This window comes from Carcharhinus amblyrhynchos, chromosome 23, assembly GCF_965287045.1.
Source record: "Carcharhinus amblyrhynchos chromosome 23, sCarAmb.v2.hapA, whole genome shotgun sequence".
NCBI lineage: Eukaryota > Metazoa > Chordata > Chondrichthyes > Carcharhiniformes > Carcharhinidae > Carcharhinus > Carcharhinus amblyrhynchos.
This window is the reverse complement of record NC_137346.1, coordinates 32,068,046-32,090,904: the sequence shown is the minus strand read 5'-3', so window position 1 is coordinate 32,090,904 and position 22,859 is coordinate 32,068,046. Positions and strand designations below refer to the sequence as shown.

At 45.1% G+C, this 22,859-nt stretch overlaps 1 protein-coding gene across 1 annotated transcript in view; it reads right to left on the bottom strand.

Annotated features, from left to right (window-relative positions):
• Positions 1-670: 670 nt before the first annotated feature.
• Positions 671-22,859, bottom strand: part of LOC145357429 (eosinophil peroxidase-like) — a 35,039-nt gene continuing 12,850 nt past the window's right edge. Inside the window, exons 6-13 of the mRNA XM_080210757.1 lie at positions 18,818-19,160; positions 15,050-15,210; positions 13,604-13,862; positions 9,574-9,744; positions 6,576-6,813; positions 2,737-2,942; positions 1,457-1,618; positions 671-742 (exon numbers count right to left, since the gene is read on the bottom strand). Coding sequence (XP_080066883.1) covers positions 720-742; positions 1,457-1,618; positions 2,737-2,942; positions 6,576-6,813; positions 9,574-9,744; positions 13,604-13,862; positions 15,050-15,210; positions 18,818-19,160 — 1,563 coding nt within the window. The 3' untranslated portion in view covers positions 671-719. The remainder of the gene's footprint in view (positions 743-1,456; positions 1,619-2,736; positions 2,943-6,575; positions 6,814-9,573; positions 9,745-13,603; positions 13,863-15,049; positions 15,211-18,817; positions 19,161-22,859) is intronic.

Sequence of the window (22,859 nt, the reverse complement as noted above, 5' to 3'; positions counted from 1 at the left end):
CCAATGTCCTTTAGGGAAGGAAATCTGTCATCCTTACCTGGTTTGGCCTACATATGACACCAGAGCCACAGCAATGTGGTTGACTCTCAACTGCCTTTAGGGAACTAGGGATGGGCAATAAATGCTGGCTAGCCAGCGACACCCACGTCCCACAAATGAATTTTTAAAAAATGTTCATTCAATCAGGAACAAATGCAAGCTACTGATCTCAGGACTGATATGTGAATGGAACTTGATACAAGTAAGGGCATGGACAGCAGAGCTTTGGATGTGTTTACAGAATAATTGCATTTACACACCAATAAGCTGACACAAATAGAAATTCTGCACTTCAAACAAACAGCACTGACATAATGGCTTCAGACACTTTTATTGTTAATTCTGAAACAGGGTTACATTGCATCTCAGAGCAGTAGTCAAGTGTAATCAGCATATTGGATGGAGAATGATTCTCCACTCATGGCATCAGTGAGCACATCAATTCATTCCACAATTTTCCAGTCTATAAACAAAAATCTCACCAAAATGCCTCTGAACACCAGCAATGTTTGGATGGAAGTTGCATCTGGTGCTCAGATGGTGATGTGGTTTGGTTCTAGGTTGCATGTGGGATCTTGACCTTTAAACCTGGGTAGTGCTAAATTACAATGGAAGTGTGGGTCCTGACAGCCTTGCATTCATATCAAAAGATCTTATTTTCAGGTCCAAGCAGTGAAGAATCATATTTCATTTGTTGCAACATCTGCAGCATAAAATCAAACGTTAGAATGAATGGACAGTGGGGGAGGAGCTGTTGCAGTCACTGTGTAAATACTTTCACGATGAATCCCTCTGGCCCGCTGTCTTGTAAAATTGGAAACATGATTTAAAATTCTGTACTAGAAACATCAGTCAGAGGGAAATATGCCTTAAGCATATTTATAATTATAATTTATAATTATAATATCTTGAGACAGTCACCATCAGAATTAGTCTTGAGACTTGCAATATGTGCACTCACAGAGTGGAACTCACCCAGTCCCATTCAATGCCCAATCCCCTCCCCCCCCACCGCCCCCACCCACCCATTAACTATTCTCCATGTTATCTGCCCAAGATGACATTTTGCCAAAAGGAAAGGCAAAATTCCTCCCACCATCTTAAGAAGCAGGAGGCTAAACCAACATTTAATAAATAAAATTAGAATGCAAAAGATTTGCTGTTCATTCATTTCCCATTAGTCTGTTTTGATTGAACCTGCATCTTAGTGCGAGGTCATGGTGGAGAAGTTTCATTAATTAGAATTAATTTTAGAAGCAATTAATTGTGTGAAGGTCATTAGCTGGTGTGTATTGTGTTTCTCTTATTAAAGAGATGGATTTCTAATTATTCAATAAGCTTGTGATGCGATTTGGCATCACCAAAAGACAGATGAACATTTTATCAGTGTTACAAAGTTACTGCATTTCTGTTTTACCTGTACAGATCGGTGATGTAGAGTTCCACTGTCCATTACTTAAACAGGTTATCGTATCCCCTCCCACCAGTTTGAATCCTGGCTTGCAGGTATACCTGACCGAGGAGTTACAGATCGAGAAATGGGCGTGGTTGACGATAGGGACAGAGGTGCAGGGGGTCACTGTAAAGGAAATACATATAATAAATAGCCAGAGTTAGGGTCCAAACACAATGTCACATTTCTGATCCTAAAAAAGGTTTTGAAATTCCCAGGAGACTAAAGTACTTAGATATGTTTCAAGGGGCAAGTACACCTTTGCAAAATTTATGTCAAAAAGGTTTGAATGAAAAGATTAATCACTATTTGTCGAATCATAGCTTCTTACAGTATAGAAGGAGGCCATTCAATCCAAATTACTAGTGCCAGCTCTTTAAGAAAGGTACCTGATTAATTCCAATCATTCCTCTTTCTCCAGATCTCTGCAACTTTCTCTCCTTCAGGTATTTGTCTAAATCTGTTCTGAAAATTGCTATTGCATCTATTTCAACAGCCTTTCAAGCAATGCATTCCAGGTTGTAATAACCCTTGCTGTCAAAATCATGCTTGTCCCATCTTTGGCTTTAAATCTGTAGCCTGTGGTGATAGATTTTTCTACCACTAGAAACAGTTGCTTTATTTGCTCTGTCAAACCTTCTTGGATTTTGAACACCCCTATTAAACATTCTTTCAAATTTTTTTTGTTCTAGCCAGAGAAATCTCAGCTCCTCTTGTCTTTCTGTATAACTGAAAGCTCACGTCCTTTACACCAATCTAGTAAATCTTTTCTGCATCCTCTCCAAGGGTTTGTCATCCTTCCTAACATTGGATGCCTAATTGGCCAAATCTGAGCAGACCAGCTCTTCTATAATGCTCATCATTCAAGTTTATTTGTAGCAAACACCCCAAGCTTTCGGAACGGGCTGTCCCTTCGTCAGGTGGCTGAGAACTCCCAGCCACTCGCCTATTCCGAAAGCTTGGGGCGTTTGTTACAAATAAACATGTTGGACTTTAAGCTGGTGTTGTGGGATTTCTTTCTGTTTTATGTTGAAGCACATGGAAATAGATTTAAACTGATCAGCAGAGGGTGCTGCCTGGTCACGTTCCCCCCACCCCCCAACACTCTTCCTGTCAGTGTGAGAAGAGGGTTCTCTACCCAGAGAGGATTCTCTAATCCCTCCCTCACACTTATTCTTGCAGCACAGCATCACTCAGTACAGATTAGACCAAGAGAAACATCACTCCATCCCGGGATACCATACCTTCTGTGTTCTCCTTCCAGGCACTCAGGTCTACCTGTGGAATGTGAGTGCACCTGACGTACCCTTCCGGATATGGTCTAAACCCAAATGCATCCTGAGGGAGTCCTTCAATTCTGGTGTTATCACAGATTATCCTGGAGAGTGAGACTTGCTGCAGAGCCTGCTGCTGGCTGGCAGTAAAAACACCTTTGTTTTCCCACCAGAATCTGAAAGGAAGAGCAGTGGGGGATCAGAATGGAATGTTAGGTAATTCGGGGACTCTGTGACCGCAGTCCGACAGCTCCTGGCAAGCTACAATTTTCCGAGTCAGAGCTGCATCAGAAACCTGTTGATGCTGTTTCCGTCATATGGCTTATATTGTTCTAATGTTTCTTTCTCTATTGATATCCTATTGTGAAAATCATCCCACATGGACACAGTGATGGGCTGCCTGAGTAGCCCTTCTCCAACATTGAAATTAGACTTGCTCACTCACCATGACCCCATGAATAAGATTGGGTACATTGAATACATATTAAATATTTCATAAGGAGTTAGAGAAAATGCTTAAGGCATTTATATATTAATAAAACTGTCATCAAATGGCAAAAACCAAATAAATATTTATGCTTAGATTGGAGGCAGAGGGAATGCATGGCTCTCACAGTCAATGCACAAACCTCATGTGTCTTTGCTTTACGATCACATCACTTTAGTCATTCCGGTAGGAAAAAATGCTACGTGGGTGAAAACCAATGTGGCAACTCTGCATGTGGGCATCAGTCAACTAAATGTCTTGTGGGACAGCACCCAGAATCCTCATGGGCCGCACCCGGAGCCCTGATGGGCTGCACCCAGAGCGCTCATGGGCCGCACCCAGAATTCTCATGGGTCGCACCCAGACCCCTGATGGGCCGCACCCGGACCCCTGATGGGCCGCACCCTGAGTCCTGATGGGCCGCACCCAGAATCCTCATGGGCCGCACCCAGACCCCTGATGGGCTGCACCCGGACCCCTGATGGGCCGCACCCGGAGTCCTGATGGGCCGCACCCTGAGTCCTGATGGGCCGCACCCAGAATCCTCATGGGCCGCACCCAGAATCCTCATGGGTCGCACCCGGAGCCCTGATGGGCTGCACCCGGAGCCCTGATGGGCCGCACCCAGAATCCTCATGGGTCGCACCCGGAGCCCTGATGGGCCGCACCCAGAATCCTCATGGGCCGCACCCAGAATCCTCATGGGCCGCACCCGGAGCCCTGATGGGCTGCACCCGGAGCCCCTGATGGGCCGCACCCGGAGCCCTGATGGGCCGCACCCGGAGCCCTGATGGGCCGCACCCAGAATCCTCATGGGTCGCACCCGGAGCCCTGATGGGCCGCACCCGGAGCCCCTGATGGGCCGCACCCGGAGCCCTGATGGGCTGCACCCGGAGCCCCTGATGGGCCGCACCCAGAGCCCTGATGGGCCGCACCCGGAGCCCTGATGGGCCGCACCCAGAGCCCCTGATGGGCCGCACCCGGAGCCCTGATGGGCCGCACCCGGAGCCCTGATGGGCCGCACCCGGACCCCTGATGGGCCGCACCCGGACCCCTGATGGGCCGCACCCGGAGCCCTGATGGGCCGCACCCGGAGTCCTGATGGGCCGCACCCGGAGCCCTGATGGGCCGCACCCGGAGTCCTGATGGGCCGCACCCGGAGTCCTGATGGGCCGCACCCGGAGTCCTGATGGGCCGCACCCGGAGCCCTGATGGGCCGCACCCGGAGCCCTGATGGGCCGCACCCGGAGTCCTGATGGGCCGCACCCGGAGTCCTGATGGGCCGCACCCGGAGTCCTGATGGGCCGCACCCGGAGTCCTGATGGGCCGCACCCGGAGCCCTGATGGGCCGCACCCGGAGCCCTGATGGGCCGCACCCGGAGTCCTGATGGGCTGCACCCGGAGTCCTGATGGGCCGCACCCGGAGCCCTGATGGGCTGCACCCGGAGTCCTGATGGGCTGCACCCGGAGCCCTGATGGGCTGCACCCGGAGTCCTGATGGGCTGCACCCGGAGTCCTGATGGGCTGCACCCGGACCCCTGATGGGCCGCACCCGGAGTCCTGATGGGCTGCACCCGGAGTCCTGATGGGCCGCACCCACACCCTGATGGGCTGCACCCGGAGTCCTGATGGGCTGCACCCGGAGTCCTGATGGGCTGCACCCGGAGTCCTGATGGGCCGCACCCACACCCTGATGGGCTGCACCCGGAGCCCTGATGGGCCGCACCCGGAGCCCTGATGGGCCGCACCCGGACCCCTGATGGGCTGCACCCGGAGTCCTGATGGGCTGCACCCGGAGTCCTGATGGGCTGCACCCGGAGCCCTGATGGGCTGCACCCAGAGCCCTGATGGGCCGCACCCGGAGCCCTGATGGGCTGCACCCGGAGTCCTGATGGGCTGCACCCGGAGCCCTGATGGGCTGCACCCGGACCCCTGATGGGCTGCACCCGGAGTCCTGATGGGCTGCACCCGGAGTCCTGATGGGCCGCACCCACACCCTGATGGGCTGCACCCGGAGTCCTGATGGGCCGCACCCGGACCCTGATGGGCTGCACCCGGACCCTGATGGGCTGCACCCGGACCCTGATGGGCTGCACCCGGACCCTGATGGGCTGCACCCGGACCCCTGATGGGCTGCACCCGGAGTCCTGATGGGCTGCACCCACACCCTGATGGGCTGCACCCACACCCTGATGGGCCGCACCCGGAGCCCTGATGGGCTGCACCCACACCCTGATGGGCTGCACCCGGAGTCCTGATGGGCCGCACCCGGAGTCCTGATGGGCCGCACCCGGAGCCCTGATGGGCTGCACCCACACCCTGATGGGCTGTATGTGGTTCCCATCCAGAGGTTGCCCACCACTGATGTAAGGCATGGAGAACAAAAGATCTCAGTCTCTTCAGATTTCAGTCAGGAAAGCAAACAACCTCATCTAGCTTTGTTATGTGGAGAGGAAAATTAACCAAGCTTTCCGCTCCTGATCAGAATCCAGTGGCCTGTGCTGGTAAGGAGTCATGTGCAGACCTCAACTGAGGGCAGGACTGGGCTCTCCTGACCCATAGTAATAAAGCTTCAGGAGAGAAGCAAACATTCTCTTGAATAAATGGTTGTATTTTGCACAGCTATAGGTTTTATCCAATAATATTATTTTGCTTGTATCTTTTCACAGAATCATAAAATCCCTCTGGCACCGAATGAAGCCATTCAACCCATCAAGTTTGCACCAACTCTCTAAAAGAGCATCCCCCCCAGACCCTCCCCCATACCCTATAACCCCACACACTTACCCCTAACCTACACATATTTGGAGTCTAAGGGGCAATTTAGCATGGCCAGTCCACCTATAGTGCACATCTTTGGAGTGTGGGAGGAAACCGGAGTACTCAGTGAAACCATGCAGACACAGGGAGAAGGTGCAAACTGCACACAGACACTGACCCAAGGCCAGAATTGAACCCGGGTCCCTGGAGCTGTGAGGCAGCAGTGCTAACCACTGTGCCACCTGTGTTAATAGAAGCTGCTGGAAGCCGGCTGCTTTCTCATCCAAGATCGATTGTTATCATTAATAAATAACTCAAGACCAGGTTAAGATCAGCCAAAGCAGGGGCTCAGAATGGTCAGGAAATCAGCAGCTCCTTCTTCTGTGCTTTCAATTTAATTGAGCTGAGGATTGCCAAAGTGGGAGACCTTTAACATGGCTCTTAGATACAGATGTATGCCTTTAACTGCAAGCCATCATTCCTCTGTGTAAGGGAATGAGTTGTCCAACATTTAAAATAAATCCTTTGGATTTTCATGCCTATAACAGCATTCACCTCTTACCTGTCTCCATCCCGCAGGTTTTTGAACTGTTGTCCTGCCAAGCAGGCAAACAGTGGGCCCAGCCTCCCACCGTTCACAGCTGGCTCAGACACTCCCGCAAGCCATGGCTCAATGTTATCAGGAGTTCCGTACAGTTCCAACAAGCTCCTTGCCAGGCTTGCATTTTGAAGAACAGCTGTGAACTGCCTCACATTCTTGGGCTCAGGAAGACCACAGAACCTCCTCCAAGCATTGTAACCTTTGTGAGATTAGAGAGAAGGGAAATAATTCAATCTGATCTCTTGATCTCTCGGTTTTTGCTCCCCATTCCTGCTCCCATGTCAGGGCTCATCCTTGTGCTCATTTATGTGTGAGCTCAGCCAGGTGGACATTCAGCCAGAAAGGGTTGAATGCTGTCTTTGCCCAATGACCGGACAGTATTTCCCCCCAGTCAGAAACAGGCAGCCCACTTCATTCCCCCTCCCTAACCCAGAAACCAATTACTGCTTCTCCTCCAGTCCATTAACTGAAGCCAAGGGACAGAGCACAGGCCACAATGGGTTCTGGGAGCTCCTTCATTTATATCACTGCACCACATGATGAAATAGTCACTAAGATGTTGGACTTTATCTCATGTTATTTGGTGATTGTGTATTAATCTAAAGTCAATAGGTTTATTTGGTAGTATGAGCTTTCAGAGCGCTGCTCCTTCATCAGGTGAGTGCAGGATTTGTTTCACAGACAGGGCATATATACACACAAACTCAATTGTAAGATAATGGTTGAAATGCGAGTCTTAACAGGTAATCAAATCTTTACAGGTACAGACAATGTGAGTGGAGACAATGTGAGTGGACAGGTTAAAGAGGTGTGAATTGTCTCAAGCCAGGACAGTTAGTAGGATTTTGCAAGCCCAGGCCAAATGGTGGGGGTTATACATAGTGTGACATGAACTCAAGATCCTGGTTGAGGCCATCCTCATGTGTGCAGAACTTTGCCATCAGTTTCTGCTTGTATTGTGAGACTTCTTACAGTGTCCACCCCAGTCCAATACTGGCATCTCCGCATCATTACTCTAAAGGTTATAGGATGTTAGTGATAGTAAAGGACTGGGTTGAGGCACATTGACCTATTCACTGGTTTCCTCAATTCATTTGTACCAACACAAACAGCTGAGCGATGGCCAAGTGCTTCCTCAGCCAAGGTCACGGCTGTCAATTTTTCTAATGGTGAATTATTGCCAACTGGAAATGCACATTGGAAACCTGGGACAATGGATGTGGGGGTTTCAGGAAAGAGCAACGGAACTTCACTAAGTTGGGAGTCTTATTCCAAAACTGATGATAAAACTCATCAGTTGGAAGTACGCAAGGCATCAAATTCTGGAAGGGGGATTATGCCCACAACAATGATACTCAGACTTTTTTTTAAAAAAGTGATTCTCTCCTCGTGCAATTGATTATTTTGTGATAGCTTTTTCAGAATTGAAGCCCTCTTTTAGTACCTGGATCCAAATTTTCACAGAGTTATGGAGGCTGTACAAATGGCAGACGGGAACCTGATGTAGAAATCTGTAACAATTTTAATCAGGTGATTGAGGTTGGCCTGCTTGCATATGAACTCCCTGATTAAGGGCCAAATTGATGGTCCAATCAGGGAACCTCATGCTTTGTACCTAAACAGGAGTGTCAGTTCCTCTGGCACTCCTAGGTATGAAGCACACAGATGTGAATTATAAATCAGTTGGATCATTTCAACTCTGTTCACGAGACAAGCAGACATGATTTTCGCTCTGCCCCCTGTGGTTACCTCCAGTCTGCTTCTGGAGCCTGATGATTCCATCCTGCATCCCAGGAGCCAAAATCACGCCAATTAGGGCACTTTCTCCTGAGGCGGATACGCTGAACTGGGAAATTTCTTGGCTTGAACTTGAAAATCCAGCCCCTGATCTCAGGAACGTAACAGTGTGTCCAGCACTCAGTTTCGCTAAAGTGGGAATTACGTTCGATGACGCGACCTGTCATTGAACAGAATTTGCCAGAAGAAACAGCAAAGGTCAAGGAGTTAGTCCAACCAGTTTGTGGTGAATTTCCTGCTCGCATTCACCAATGGTGTCAAAGGTCAATAACATGGATGCTAAATGCTCCTGTGATTGTGTTTTGGTGTCTGGTTTGATTGGCATTTTTGGCTTAAAGATCTTTTATTTGCTGTGGGGAACATAAGAAGTCCCTCACTTCTAAGCTGCTGCCCTTTGTCCACATCACAGCAACATGACTGTCGCAATACTATTTGTAAAGAACTACAAACTCATTGTTCTGAGAATATACATCGGAGGAACATTTACTGCACTGCAGTCAGGTGCCCAGCAACATGGAGAGCTGTAAGAAATACACTCAATGAATCCCCAGTACTCTGAGTCTTAAAATGTGATTATTTTGAAGTTCTGGGAATAAGGGGAGGAATCCAGGCAGGTCATTCTCCCCCTGAGATCAGACCCTGAACCTCAACATCTGCAGAGCTCCAAACTAACTCATGCTAATGGATCTCATTGGTGGAGGCTTCACTCTGACTTTGCACTGGGAAACTGAGTGGCATCATAATAGCCTGTCTAATCGTTATATCAGAAGCTTTCTCAGAAGCAGATCCATCACCACTGCATGTCATACTTTATACTGCAGGAAAGTAGCCATGCCAGAGTGTTTGGGAACCAGCCTGACCTGTACAAATCTTTTCTGTATATGCATGCATAAAGTGTGTGTGAATTTGTATGTGTGTCTATACATGCATGTGTATGTGAATCTGTATGCAAGTCTGTATATGCACGCATAAAATGTGTGTGAATTTGTATGTTTGTATAGCATGCGTGTCTATACATACATGTGTGTATGTGTGTGAATCTGTATATATGTATGTTTGTGTGTGTGAGAGAGTCTGTATATGAGTGCCTGTGCTTTTATCTAACTACATTTGTCTATATGTACATGAGAGTGTTTGTGCGCTTCAGCCTATGAGCATTTACCTGGGAGACCATGATCCCGAGAGCGTTGCAAATTTAATGAGGCCAGATCCAGTGGTAGGCGACTTGTCAACTGAAACAAATGTTGCCGCAGTTCATCCACGATCATCCGATTTTGTGTCTGCCGTTTAGCTGGATTGGCCAGTAGCCCACGAAGAATTGGTTCAATACCACCTGAAAGATTAAAACATGGTTCAGCTAATATTCTTCCTGTTTCTTCCCCTCAGTATTTTGCATACAGTTTGTTTCCTTATCTTCAGTTTCCATCAATTGGGAAACCCAGAAAGTAAGAAACAGCCATTGGCAGCTTGCTTTAGATAAAAAGAACTCCACATGTGCGGGTCAGGTTGATTGGCCATGCTAAAATTGCCCCTTAGTGTCCTGAGATGTGTAGGTTAGAGGGATTAGTGGGCAAAATGTGTAGGGATATGGAGGTAGGGCCTCGGTGGGTGCAGACTCGATGGGCCAAATGGCCTCTTTCTGTGCTGTAAGGTTTCTACGATTCTAAGCACTTTTACTTTTATTACCTGGGACTGTCCCCTTTCAAAGCCACTTTCTTGTTAAAATAAAGAGCTGCAACTATTCAGTGTCAAATTGGCATCTATATCTCAAAGAATTACTTCAGGGGTATGGAGCCCTGTCAGTATGAAGTGGGCGATGCAGGTTGGTTTCCTCCTCTCAAACCCAAAACTACAGATATTTATGCATGGTAACTGCATGTCCATAAATGCATGGTGCCTCACCGTCTGCTGGGAAATGGTCACATACACCTGAGTGCATAAACACTGTCAGCTACAGACAAGCTACAGACAAGCACACACTGAAAATAAACCACATTCTTTCTCGTTTATAAACTTGCAAGGTGGGATTTTTCTCCCACTCCGCGGCATGTTTGGTGGAGTTAGTACGCATCGCTGGTAGCGGGACATTATGGTCCCACTGTTTAACACACCGTTCACTGCCAGAAAACCCATGGCGAGGGTGCATAGTCAGTAGGACTATAAGTTCCCACCAACGTGAATGGGAGTAAGATTTTGCTGACACACACACACACACACACACACACACACTTAACTTTTACAGTACCCTGCCAATATAATTGAAGGAAACGGGCACATATAATAAAGTGGGAAATGAACACTGACCACCCCTAAACTGCCCCCAATATTACAGGGGAGGTGGGGAAGGTGTCAGGTAGCCCACCCAGCCCTATTGAGGTCCTGAAGTGCACAATTAATTGCCACTTAAGCATTCCATTCCATCTCCGCTGCAATTTTTTGTCTGCAGTGTGAAGTCTTAACATCAGGAGTGACTGATGTTGATGTGGCTGTGATATACTGTCACGTGACTAAGAGACTGCAGATGTATAACCTGGTGTAAAGTACTGAGATGCTTATGTAAATCCGTAAATAAACAAGAAAGTTTCTAACAAATAACTGTGTATGGTAGCATTCTTAGAGTAACAAGAAAACCTGAAAGAAATACCATCTGGACCCTGAACTGAAGGCAAAACGTGGTGGTAGCTGGAGGAATCTCTTAACCGTTCACATGCACTATCCGAAACATGGCAGCAACAGAGACAGGGAGTTAAAAACCCGGAAAATCTCAGAGGTATGCGGCTTGGAAAAGGACAAAGATTAAAGATTCAACTGAGAATGGAGCACTATGGGCGCTGCAGATGCAAACAGACATACAGACTCGGAGTGGAAACAGCAGTGGGTTTGGAGTGGAGACACTAGTGGGTGCAGAGTACAGTCAAACAGCCAACAGAGCTTAGGGTAACTACAGAGCCGGCACTGCCTCTCCCAGAACTGTTCCAAAGTATGGAATTATCACAAGCTCATTGGCTAGCGGTGGGGTTTCCTGGTCTCACCATTGTCAGTAGGATTTCCTGTTGAATGCACCCCTCACCAATGGGAAACCCACAGCGAGGGTATGCTGTCGGCTGGTCTGGAAGTTCCTGCCTGCGTGAACGGCAACAAAATTCCAGGCAAGTTCGCTGCTTCATAGTCCCAAGAGTGGCCACTACCATTTTGTGGCATTGCTGGGATGACAGCGCTGCCTGTAAATCAGATTGACTGGCAGCTCCCTATGCCGGGACCTGCTGACCCCGAGGGGCTGATGTCCCACTTTGCCCGAATGAAGGCCACCCCCAACGTACTATAGCTGCAGGATATAGATTTCACATTGGTGAGGTGCTAACTGACTTTTAGATGGAGGTGGGACAGGTAATGGACAACCTCCCCCTTAAACTTCACCCCACACATAGTCACAAACATGCAAAGCTCCACCTAACCTGACAGTGTTGAATTTGACAGCGTAGAAGGAATTTTATTAATATGTACAGTACCTAATTTTCAAACGTTTGATACCTTTGGACATTCTATTTATTTGTATGACATCCTATGCACAAAATCTCACAGAACCAGGCACAACAGATTGTTTTGTAAAGGTGTGCAACAGTCTGTAATTGGAACTTAATGAGAATTATTTGGTAATCAATAAACTCACTCAATATTATGAAGGAAATTTCAAATAACACTGAGGAATAAAACGGATGGTAAAAAATGTTTGTGTAGTTATGTGCAGGCTAAAGGGACCATCAGAATTTGCAATTCACAGATGTGCATGAAGAACTATGACCCTTTACACTGTCTCATCAAACACTCTCAGCTTAGTTGCACTAGTCAGAAGAGTCAGATTAAAGCTCTCTCTACACTTTTATTCCTACCTCAGCTGAATCAGAATTATACCTCCGTGAGCTCAGTGAATGAGTTGTTGTAGATTCAGACCAATAGGAAAGGGCCATTCAAACTCAATTTGCTTGGGACCCTTGGAGCTCTTGATATTTGTCTGAACTGGAGTTAGTGTCAGACTCACCAAGGGCAATACATCAAATTACTGCATACTCTCTTCCATCTTCTTCCATTGGGAAAAAGATACAGAAGTCTGAAAACATGTACCAACTGACTCAAGAACAGCTTCTTCCCTGTTGCCATCAGACTTTTGAATGGTCTATCACATATTAAGCTGATCACCCTATTGGCAATTGCAACACAGGGGTTAACTCTGATGCCTCACAGCACCAGAGGCCCGGGTTCAATTCCAGCCTTGGGTGACTGTGTGGAGTTTGCACATTCTCCTTTATCTATGTAGGTTTCCTCCGGATGCTCCGGCTTCCTCCCACAGTTCAAAAATGTGCAGGTTAGGTGGACTGGCCATGCTAAACTGCCTTAGTGTCAGGAGGATTAGCAGGGTTAAGGGATTAGGGCATGGGTGGGATTGTTGTCAGTGCAGGCTCAATGGGCTGAGTGGCCTCCTGTAGGGATTCTACGATTCTATCCTTTCCATCTCCCCTATGTGCTGTATGAATGGTATGTTTTGTCTGTAAGAGCTCGCAAGAAACGTAGAAACTAGAAGCAGGAGTGGGCCATTCAGAGTAGGCCATTCATTTTGATCATGGCTGATCATCGAATTCAATATCCTGATCCCTCTCCCCCCCCATATCCCTTGACCACTTTGGCCCCAACAGCTATATCTAATTTCTCCTTGAAATCAGACAACATTTTGGCCTCAATTACATTCTGTGGCAATGAATTCCACACATTCACCCTCTGCGTGAAGAAATTTCTCTTCACTTCAGTTTTAAAAGATTTATGCCTCATCCTCAAGCTATGATCTCTCCCACCATTGGGAACATTCTTTCTCAATCTCTCCTGTCTAACCCCGTTAGAATTTTGTAAGTTTCTAATGACATCTCAAAACTATACTTTTCACTGAATGCCAACACGTGTAAAAATAATAAATCAATTGAATTCACTAATGGAAAATGTTTGCAGTCATATTACGGTTACCACATATCTCAGAAACTTCTTCAAGTGCTTCATAGAGATTGATTATTCTCTGATGTGAAGTAATTGTTGATAATATAGGTGTGCAGTTTGAATGGCAACTTAAGGCAGCTTGTTCTTACACTGATGCTTCAATGGCAGCATGTGGCTAGTTTATGGCAACGCTGAAATTTATTACTAACCTTGATCCACAATTCTCCAGGGAGAGAAGAAGGAATTGTGCAGGAGAAGGTTTGGGTAAAGTGGGTGCTCTTGATAGCTTTCATTGAAACGATGGACGATTGGCTGAATGGTGACATGTCCGTACCGGAAACAAGCCGTGGCAAAAACATTGGCAATTCTGGGATCAATGGATTCATTGTAACCCCTGTAGGGAGGGAGATATTTCTGCATTGCAGCTGAGCCAATGAGTCGAGGAACATAGTCTCTGTAGGTTATTATCTGTCAGGAAGGAGTCAGGGAGAGGAATGGATGAGCGTATGGTCTTCCGAGGATAATGAAATCCAGAATCGTCTGGGTTTCCGACTATAGCAGAGCAGTAGCCTCTCACTCAGCGGTTAATTGAGAATCTTGTGCAGATTGAATTCAGGTTTTTTCACTTGATGGAAACTGTTTTGGAGTTCACATTCCAATAAGGAATTAATATTCCAATTAATTAATATAGAAAGAATCAACAGTGTCGATAATGACTAAAAGGCAAATGGTAAAATACTTAGCAAGGAAAATAAAATTGTTGAAAATCAGTTACAAGAGGTTAGGATTCTGAAAAGATTTAAAATATTTGATTCTGGTTCCTTAAGTTAACTGCTGTCTTCTCCTCAAGGCCTGGTTAGCAATGGCTCTCTCACCTCTACGTTAGGAGATTGTGGATACAAGTCCTGTGACAGGGCTTGTGCATAAAAATCTAGGCTGCACCTCCCTCCAGTATGAGGGAGTGCTGCACTGTTGGAGATGCCATCCATGTTGGGTGAGACCCAACTGCATCCTGAGGCACTGTCAAAGATTGCAAGGCAGTACTTCAAAGGGGAGCAGGGGAGTTATCCACGGTGCCTTGCCCAGTATTTAATCCTCAATCAACATTTATATCTGGTCGTTCACCACATGGCTACTTGTGGGTGCTTGCTCTGTGCAACTTGATAGCCCCTTTTCTGCATTACAACAGCAACTACACTTCAAAATTATTTAATTGGCTGGAAAGTTTTTTGGTATGTCCTGAGGTCATAATCTGTGCGACATAAATGCAAATCTATTTTTAATCTGGAAACTCTTTGTCTGAAATTTTTGCCATTGTGGCAGGAGTGGATTGAGGCCAGGGTTCCGATTTGAGGAGATCACAGGCCATTTTAATCAGTAGCTGCCTCCACTGAAGTGGAAATCTGGTCAGGCAGAAGTGTGATAGATAGAGTCTGCATTTAGACTGGATAAGGTCTAAACTTGGATAGCCAGGATACTCCTTCGGGAATGTAAGCTATCCCTTTTGAGAGAGACAAGGCACCTTTTGGGATTGTTAAAAGTGAACATGGTTGTGCATTTTTTACACACAAATTCATTTGAACTGGCAAGCTGTCAAAGATTTGTTTAACTCTGTTATCCTGCTATCAAAGCTGTCAAGGAAATGTCCATTTTACCTGGTGAAATGCCCCCATGATTTTCCTGGCCTCCTGGTAGATTGTTTCTCCGCTCCAGTGTGGGTTCAGTTTTTTTAACTCTCTCGCTAAGCGATTGTGTTCCCGTAGAAACAATACATGAAAGGATAAGATCCCCAGATGCTCATTTACACGTCCATCCCCTGTGAAGGTGAATAGCATATTGATAGCAATTTTGTATAATTGTAGAAAAATGTATCAAAATCTCCCCAACAGGAACATTTCCAATCAGAGATTATTTTCTTTCTTTAACCTTACACAATTTTTAATTCCAGTTTTGCAATTCCTCTTTATCTGATGTGGACTACCATGATGTTCTTTGAGATGACTCTCAACCTTGGGTAACGACAATACCAGAGCTCTCCTCTTCGACCATTCCCTGCTTTCTCCTGCAATAGAAGGCCACCAGACAAATTGCCAGAATAGTATTGGATTGGCTTCATTAATGAAGGATAACAGGTGGCCGAGCCAAATGAGGAAGGATTTCCACCCAAAAACTCAACTTGTATGATAGTTAATTGAGCCATTCTCAACACACAAAACTGAAAGAGGAGCCAGAGATTAATATTTTGGCTTCCCATGGGGAACTGTAGAATCATAGAATCCCTACAGTGCAGAAGGAGGCCATTCGGCCCATCAAGCCTGCACCAACAACAATCTCACCCATGCCCTATCCTCGCTATCCCACAAATTTACCCTGCTAATCCCCTAACATTAAGGGACAATTTAAAGTAGCCAATCCACCTAACCTGCACATCTTTGGGCTGTGGAAGGAAACCGGAGCACCCAGTGGAAACCCACGCAGATACACGGAGAACGTGTATACCAAGGCTGGAATTGAAACCGGGTCCACAGTTGTGAGGCAGCAGTGCTAATCACTGTGCCACCCAAGTCCATTTATAGGAGTCAGTTTATTTCTGAACTATTAAGTGGCAGCACAAGGGCTCTACATTTTGAACCAATGGATCTATTACCTGCCTGGACTAGAAGTGGATGAGAATGGCGCGTGGATGGGTTGGGCACAGTGGCACAGTGGGTTAGCACTGCTGCCTCACAGTGCCAGGGACCAAGTTCAATTCCAGCCTTGGGTCACTGCCTGTGTGGAGTTTGCACATTCTCCCCGTGTGTGGTAGATTTCCTCTGGGTGCTCCAGCTTCTTCCCACAGTCCAAAGATGTGCAGGTTAGGTTGAATGGCCATGCTAAATTGACCCTAGGGGATTAGCAGAGTAAGTATTTGGGGTTACGGGAATAGAACCTAGCTGGGATTATGGTCGGTGCCGACTCATTGGGCCAAATGGCCTCCTTCCACACTGTAGAGATTCTATGATTCTATGAACTGTCTTCCTTAAAATCACCATTACTTTTACTATTTGTATGTTTAATAAAGGTTTTGGACTTTTTTTTACTATATCCAGTGATCTACTTTCGTGAACTTGCTTTGTCCCTCTTAATTTCTTTCTCGGTTGTTTACTCAACATCTCCTCAGGGAATAGTCTCCTCTTTGTCCCAATAATTACATCCTGTGTTAGGTAAGGAGACCAAAACTCCAAGTCTTACCAAGACCTAATATGGTTATTTGTGAGGCTTCCTTAGTTTCAGACCAGAATGTTATGGCCCACTGGGGCCTAGCTGGCAGGAAGGATACAGGGAAGAGAAAGGGATAAAATTTGACACCATGGCAATGGCATCATACCCCTTGCCAACCCATTCTCTGGGGACAGAGATCTAGCCTCAGGGTAATTAAAGGCCCAACTGCCATTAAATTACTGCAGGGTGATCCGGTCATGCAGAGGTGAGTAGGCCTTCAGCTTTTACAGCAGAATGCGGCTCCAGCATTACGTTTGTCAAGTATTGGCACCCTCTTGGAATAAAGGTTAACATGGTTAATTACTTGCCAATCCATTTGAATACTATTACCTCCTAGTCTTTCACCTTTTAAAAGACACTTTTCCTTTCTATCTTTCCTACCGAAGTGGATAACTTCACATTTCCCCACATATTCCATCCACCACATTCTTGACAATTAACTTAAACCATCTACAACTCTTTGTAACTGCCTCACAGCTTGCCTTCCTATCTAACTTTGTATCGTCAGTAAAACTTGGGTATATTAGACTCAGTTCCCTCATCTAAGCCATTGGTAAAAAGCTGAAGTCCAAGCATTCAATCTTGAGGTATCCTGCTAGTTCAGCCTAATTAAGCCATAAAAATGGTCCATTTATTCCTATTCTTTGTTTTCTGTCCTTTATCCATTCTCCAAAACATATCAATATATTTTTCCAACATACAAGTCTTAATTTTGTAGAATAGCCTCTGGGTGTGGCACCTGACTGAATTCTTTTTGTAATCGCAATGCTGGTTCCCCTTTATCTATGCTTCTAATTCTGATTTAGTGTTAATTAGCCATCCATGCTTTGTTTTAAATATCCGTATCTAAGGGTCTAAGAAATTTTGTGGTCAGACCCCTTCCAATTTCCCTTCCATGTTCTTCGGCATCCTAGAATTCATGTACTTTGAGTTCTACTAAGTTTCTAAGTACCTCTTCCCTATCTATATTTATCTTATATTTTTCTCCTGTACCTAGAATCCCCATGTGTGCACTTTTCTGGAACAAAATACTCATTTAGTATCTCTTCCATTCCTTCACTGGAAGGGTATTTTCTTTCTTGACTCTATTGGCCTAAATACAATTTCACTTTCATTTATAAAATCCTTTACAATTCTCCTTTATGCTTGCTGACAGTCTTTCGTTCACATCCCCTCTTGCTCTTGCAATTTTTTCTGCTTTCTTTCTCTCTCTATTCCATGACTTTATTTTGTATTATTAGACCGAGAGTTGTCATTTATTCCTTAAACCTAATTTTAATCTTAATTTCTCATCCAATAAAATCCATCTCTTATTAAAGCAAAATACTGCGGATGCTGGAAATATGGAATAAGAACAGTGATAAACCATGTTCCACAGACTGAGATGAAATGAGTTTCCTTAAGCTCAGGAGGCTTCCATTCATTGGTTGAAGTGCCAAGAATCATTCATACCTAGGCTTCATCCAAGGAGTCCTTTGCTGATCATTCCATTGGGGAGATGCAGTGATCCAGTTATGAAAAGTATTCTATGTGTACATATATTTGTTCTTTCATGGAATGCAGGCATTGCTGGCAAGGAAAGTATTTTCTACCTATTTCAACTTGCCTTTGAACTGAGTGGCTTACTTGGCCACTTCAGACAGCGTGTAAGATTCAGCTATATTGCTGTGGGTCTGGAATCACACGTAGGCCAAACCAGGTAGGTGTCGCATTATGCACTTGGATGTCTCAATCTTGCAGCTTGTATGTTTAAACAAGAAACTGCTTCCAATGGTTACTAACTGCCACCAGCTGCTTTTAGATTGTTTTCTCTGAGTCTAATGCCATGCGACTCTATACTTCATAACACGGGCGAGCACTTTTACATAACAATGATATGCAGATACGCATAATATCATACAAGAGTAAAGACAGCAGATTGCCTTCCTTAAAGGGCATTAGTGAACCAGATGGGTTTTTTAAACAATCAACAATGGTCACCATTACTGAGACTAGCTGTTCATTCCAGATGTTATTAATTGAATTTAAATTCCACCAGCAGCCTTGGATTTGAACTCTTATTTCCAAGCCATTAGCCTGGACTTCTGAGATTACTAATCTAGTGAAATTACCAGTAAGTCACCATCTCCCTCTTTCCCTATATCTTGTACTGGAATTCTCACCTGCTAAGAAACAGGGAACTCCAGTGCCATTGGAGTTCATAATACAGGGGCTTCCTGAGCGATTGCTGCTAAATGGTAAGTGCTCCAACCCGTTGTCAGAGTAGTTCTGGTTAATTGCCAGAAATCCCAGATCATTCGTATAGTTCCGGATACGATTGGCAATAGATTTCCCATTACCGTACACCATACTGGAATCGATAAAGGCTGTCACTGCATTTAGCTGTTCCCGAATATAAACACATCCAAAGAGTGAGCCCAGCTCACCAGTGCCGCATACAGGAGCAGATCGGAAGAAAGGCATACAACCAATGCTGTTATTAAACGTGAAGTCATTCGGAGGAATCTGACAATGAAAGACATGAGCAACAATAAAACTAATTTCAGACTTCTATGCATACGTAAGTCAACTATGAAGATAAATATCAACATCTTGTTTAATAAAGTTTGCCTTCTCAGAAATGTATGTGCAAATGTACACCAAACATGCATTTTTCTGACAAAATTGAAAATCTCTCCTTGTTATTTGGTGAGGTCCAACCTCAAAAATCATTAGAATCTTTAGCACTTTATGATTGATCTCCTGTCTCTAGGAATTGAAGATTACTAGTAATCTCCTGGACACTGCTAAAGACAATCTAGGAGAAAAACCAAAGCAGTATTTTTTCTTCATTCAACTCTTTCATTTATTAACCGTAAAAATCTAGATAGTGGAAAATTGGCGTTCGAACTAAATGAAGCAGTTGAGGTGGGAAGTAATGTGATGAAATCTCAAATGATACAAATAATCAAAGCTGGCAAATGTAATTGCTCATGGGGATATTTGGGGGAAAATTCAGGGTAATGCCTAAAGTTAGAAGGCTCGCTAGCATGAAGTCCCTATGTAAAATGCCATTGGTGGCAGCTCCACTGTCAATCATCACTGAAGAACTGACAGGGAACTAGGAAGCATGAACTTAAATTCTCCCAGCTGCCGCAGTAGGATTTTCCCTTGTCTCCAAGCCTTCGGTCTGGGGTTTCTGAGATTACTAGTCCAGTGACATTACCAGTACATCACCATCTCCTTCTTTCCATATGTCTTGTACTGGAATTCTCACCTGCGTATGTGCAGGACATTGGACTGGCATTGAGTGATTGCCAATATCAGTAACATTTCAGTTATTACAGTGGAGTGATTGCAATTAGCTCAGATGTAGACCTCGCACCATATCTGGATATATGTATATGTTTGGTCTGTGTATCAGCATAGTTAAATGTGGATTGGTGATTTAGAACCTTCAGGTTGATTCTGCTGCATATATCCAACACAGAGCAATGATATCATAGCAAAGAATCCAAGCTAAACTTCTCCATCAACATTAGTGACTGATATAACCTTAGAGTATTACTGTCTGTACTATCCATAGTTACTCGGAAGGTACGGAAACATAGGAGGATCTATTGATTTCAAAGCTATCCATTGATCAAACCCATTGATCTCGGGACTGCATGCAGGTAGGTATATGGTGGGCGCAAAGCCATTACAGATGGTGAGTGATCCTTTGAGTGAATGTCAGGGCATTTGCAGTGGGCATATCAACAATAACAACTTACATTTATATAGGGTCATTAACATGGAAAAATATCCATGTTATTTCAGCTGTACAATCAATTAAGGAAGGAGATAGAAGAGGTGACAAAAGATTTTGTAAAAGAGATAGGTTTTCAAAAGGAAATTAAAGAATTAAGGAAAGTGGAAGATAGTAGGGTTTTGACTGAGAATTCCAGTACATGGAATTGGCTTGGATATCGACAGTGGAATGAAGGGATATACTAGAACTGTGGTTAGATAAATCCAGAGTTCAGGGAAATGGGTAGTGAGGAAGTTGTTTGTAAGGATAGGTAAGTTACAGTGACAGCTAAGGATTTAAAGATAGAATTCAGAATTTTAACTTGAATTCACTGTAGAACCTGAATGTAGATCAGTAAGAACACGAATGATGAAGGAATGGACAGGAGAGTTTCGTATGAGCTAAAGTTAATAAGTATTTTTTAGTTCATTTCATTCAAGATTTGGGCATTGCTGGCTAGGCCAGCATCCATTAACCATCCATTATTACCCTTGAAGAGTTGGCAGTAAGCTACCTTCTTGAACCGCTGCAGTCCATGTGGTGTAGGTGCAGGAAGGGAGTTCCAGGATTTTGACCCAGTGACAGTAAAGAAATGTTGATATACTTCCAAGTCAGAATGGCAAATGACTAGGAGGGATATATCCAGGTGGTTGTGTTCCCATGTATCTGCTGCCTTTATCATTCTAGATGGTAGTGATTATGGGTTTGGGAGGTGCTGCCTAAGGAGCCTTGGTGAGTTCCTGCAGTGCATCTTGTAGATGGTACACACTGCTGCTACTGTTCATCGGTGGTGGAGGAATTGCATGTTTGTGGAAGGGGTGCCAATCAAGTGGGTTGCTTTGTCTTAAATGGTGTTGAGCTTCTTGAGTATTGTTGGAGCTGCATTCATCCAGGCGAGTGGAGAGTATTCCATCACACTTGTGACTTGTGCCTTGTAAATGGTGCACAGGCTGGTGTTTCTCACCACAAAATTCCTAGCCTCTGGCCTGCTTTTGCAGTCAGAGTATTTATATGGCTAGTCAAGTTCAGTTTCTGGTTAACAGTAATCTTGAGGATATTGATAGTGGGGGAATTCAGTAATTGTAATATCAGTGAATGTCAAGGGGCAATGGTTGGATGGTCATTCCTTGGCATGTATATGGTTTGAATGTTACTTTCCACTTGTCAGCCCAAGCCTGGATATTATCCAGGTCCTGCAGCATTTGGACATGGCGAGCTTCATTAGCTGAGGAGATGGGAATGGTGCTGAACATTGTGCAATCATCAGCGAACATGTCCACTTCTGACCTTATGATGGAAGGAAGGTCATTGATGAAACAGTGAATGATGGTTGGGTATAGGACATTTCCCTGAGAAATTCCTGCAATGGTGTTCTGGAACTGAGATAAGCCAACAAACACAATCATCTTCCTTTGTGCCAGACGTGCCAGCGAAATGTTTTCCCCTGGATTCCCATTGACTCCAGTTTTGCTAGCGCTCCTTGATGCCACACTCAGACCAATACGATGACCATGATGTCAAGGGCAGTCAGAACCATCTCATCTCCGGAGTTCAGTTTTTGTCCATGTGTGAACCAAGGTCATAGGACTGTCAGGAACTGAGTGGCCCTGGCAAAACTCAAGCTGAGCTTCAGTATGGAGATTATTGCAAAGCAAGTTGTACCTGATTCCATTGTTGATGACCCCTTCCACCTCATCGATGATGATCGAAAGTAAGTAGATGGATGGGGTAGTGATTGGCTGGGTTGGATTTGTCTTGTTTCTTGTGTACAGGACAACCCTGGACAATTTTCCTATTGCCAGGTAGATGCCAGTGTTGTAGCTGTATTGGGACAGCTTGGCTAAGGGCACGGTATGTTCTGGAGCACAAGTCTTCAGCAGTATTGCCAGAATATTGTCAGGGCCCATAACCTTTTCAGTGCCTTTAGTCGTTTCTTAAAGTGAATTGAATTGACTGAAGACTGATATCAATGATGCTGGGAACCTCCAGAGGAGGCCGAAAGCAATCACCCTCTCAACACCACTCGACACTTTTGGTTGAAGATTGTTGCGGATGAATCAGCCTTATCTTTTGCACTGATGAGTGCTCTCCAGAGTGCTGAAATTCTCAAGTCTGGACATGAGAAATGTATGAATAAGAGTTTTAGTGGCAGATGGATTGAAGTAGGGGGAGAGTCAGAAGATGTTGCAGATATGGAAACAGGTGGTGTTTGAGATGGGAAGAATATGAGCTCAGAAGATGAGCTTGGGGCCAAATAGGATATCAAGTTTGTAAAAAGTTGAGTTCAGCCTGAGACAGAGGTCAGGAGGGGGATGGAATCAGTGGAACTTGAGTTGAAGACTGAAGATGATGGCTCCCAATATTTCTGGAAGATGTTGAATCTCCTTAAAGACTGGATGTTGGGTTTGAAAGAGATGGCAAAGAGGTATAGCTGG